Raw genomic sequence first — 1,948 nt, 5'->3', positions numbered from 1 at the left:
GAACAAGCAATCTGTATGTTTTACTGCCAGCCCTATAATGAGTCAAACGCCTCTAAACTATCCAAGTTAATTGACAACATGGACAATATTGAAATCTGCTATTCAGATGACCCCACCGAGCCAATGCTCATTTGCCAATTAAGAATAAACCAAAATCCATTCAAATTTAAGATATATGTCAGCGAAGATGCGATTTCGTCTCAGGCTGAACCTGAAGAAATACATGAAAACAAAATTCTCCTCAGTAAATCTCGCAAAAAGGAAACATCTGATATATATATATGTTAATATTTATATTCTTGTTTCTTTTACACAGCCACTGAGCAGCATATCATACAGTTTTTAAATACTTGCTTCCTCCCTTATGACCCGAATAACGATGAAGTTTATGAACAACGAAGTCTTTCAAACGGCGATATATTTTCAGTATTATGGCAATATACTGAAATATTCAATGATAAGAGTGTCACATCGTTTGGAAACTGGTGTTCATCCAAAAAAATCGATTTTTTGCTTTGCAAACCTAAAAGAAAACGCATTACCAATAACTCCATGATCTCTGTCAGATCATTACATGTGTTAAAAAAAGACTACTTTGGTAAGATAAGGCAAATGTTTGACAAGAGAATCTAAGGGATTAATTTTCGAAAATGAAAACTATATAGCCAAAACCATTGAAAGGATAGTGTTCTTGTTGCATGATCACCAAACGGAGATTCGAAACTTGAAGCAGCAAGGATTTACTGTAATAGGATATGCTAGAAAGTCGAAGAGTGGTGAAGATATTGAAACCAGAACCAGATTACTGAATCTCATGTGTAAACGTCTAAAGGAGAGATCACTAGTTGATCATGTTTTCGTATCATATGCCTCTCAAGCTAACGACCAGTTGGCAAAAAGGGACTTAAAACAAACGAGTGAAACATATAAAGGTTTACATGCAGAAGGAAGCACTCAGGGTAAGCAAGTCAGTGACACATTGTATATCCAAATTAATAGACTATTTATTTCGGCTATATAGACATGATGAGATTTATCGCAAACACTGAGAAAGTATGTTTAGTCGTATTGGATTACGCTGGTTTGTCAACAAACAGCAATGACTTGTATGAATTTCTAAAGTAAGCGAATAGTTACAAAACTATATGAAAGCAGAATAACTCATTAATTATTTATTTTTGCAACAGACAGTATCCAAATCTGGAAATAATAATAGTCAATAACATAGCAGCTAAAAACAGAGTATGGACATACAAAAGAATTCAGTTGTTAAATGAACCAGGCACTTTAAAGAAGTTTGAATGTAGGAGCAAGCCGGTTCAACGATCAAAATAAAAAGTTTATTATTTCCAAAATTTATATGTTGTAATAAAAAGTATTTATAAACATAGACTGTTTTTTTATCTCTTAGCTTGATTGCTACTCTTATCCCTTTTACAATTGTCCAGAAAAGCAGGATATTGATGGTATTTGAAGGAATTAGTATGGAGGGATTGGAGCGAAATGAGCATTGGCTCGGTGGGGTCATCTGAATAGCAGATTTCAATATTGTCCATGTTGTCAATTAACTTGGATAGTTTAGAGGCGTTTGACTCATTATAGGGCTGGCAGTAAAACATACAGATTGCTTGTTCTCTACTAATAGTAATCATGGTAGGAAAAATACGTTACAGAAAAAGATGGCAATAAGAAAAAAACAGTACATAAAAAAAAACAACCTAAACAAAAAATTACAGACTGCACAAACAGCCTGCACAAAATAAAGACAGACTGCACAAACAGCCTGCACAAAAAAATTACAGACTGCACAAACAGCCTGCACAAAAAATTACAGCCTGCACAAAATAAAGACAGACTGCACAAACAGCCTGCACAAACAGCCTACACAAAAAAATTACAGACTGCACAAACAGCCTACACAAAAAATTACAGACTGCACAAACAGCCT

At 34.4% G+C, this 1,948-nt stretch overlaps 2 protein-coding genes across 2 annotated transcripts; one reads left to right on the top strand and one right to left on the bottom strand.

Annotated features, from left to right (window-relative positions):
* Window positions 1-814: 814 nt before the first annotated feature.
* RHIMIDRAFT_245877 (uncharacterized protein) lies at window positions 815-1,335 on the top strand (the record flags this gene model as incomplete). Its single annotated transcript, XM_023610249.1, has 3 exons — window positions 815-959; window positions 1,022-1,121; window positions 1,188-1,335. The coding sequence occupies 3 exons, from the start codon at window positions 815-817 to the stop codon at window positions 1,333-1,335; spliced, it is 393 nt and encodes a 130-aa protein (XP_023463374.1).
* On the bottom strand, window positions 1,104-1,850 carry RHIMIDRAFT_262112 (uncharacterized protein). The gene is made up of 3 exons (XM_023611585.1): window positions 1,816-1,850; window positions 1,188-1,749; window positions 1,104-1,121 (listed from the first exon to the last, which is right to left on the bottom strand). Exon 2 carries the CDS (start codon window positions 1,650-1,652, stop codon window positions 1,401-1,403), a length of 252 nt encoding a protein of 83 aa, XP_023463373.1. The 5' UTR covers window positions 1,653-1,749; window positions 1,816-1,850; the 3' UTR covers window positions 1,104-1,121; window positions 1,188-1,400.
* Window positions 1,851-1,948: the final 98 nt, after the last annotated feature.

Source organism: Rhizopus microsporus, assembly GCF_002708625.1.
Source record: "Rhizopus microsporus ATCC 52813 unplaced genomic scaffold scaffold_16, whole genome shotgun sequence".
Classification (NCBI taxonomy): domain Eukaryota; kingdom Fungi; phylum Mucoromycota; class Mucoromycetes; order Mucorales; family Rhizopodaceae; genus Rhizopus; species Rhizopus microsporus.
The sequence above is the reverse complement of the archived record's forward strand: the minus strand, read 5'-3'. Positions and strand labels throughout refer to the sequence as shown.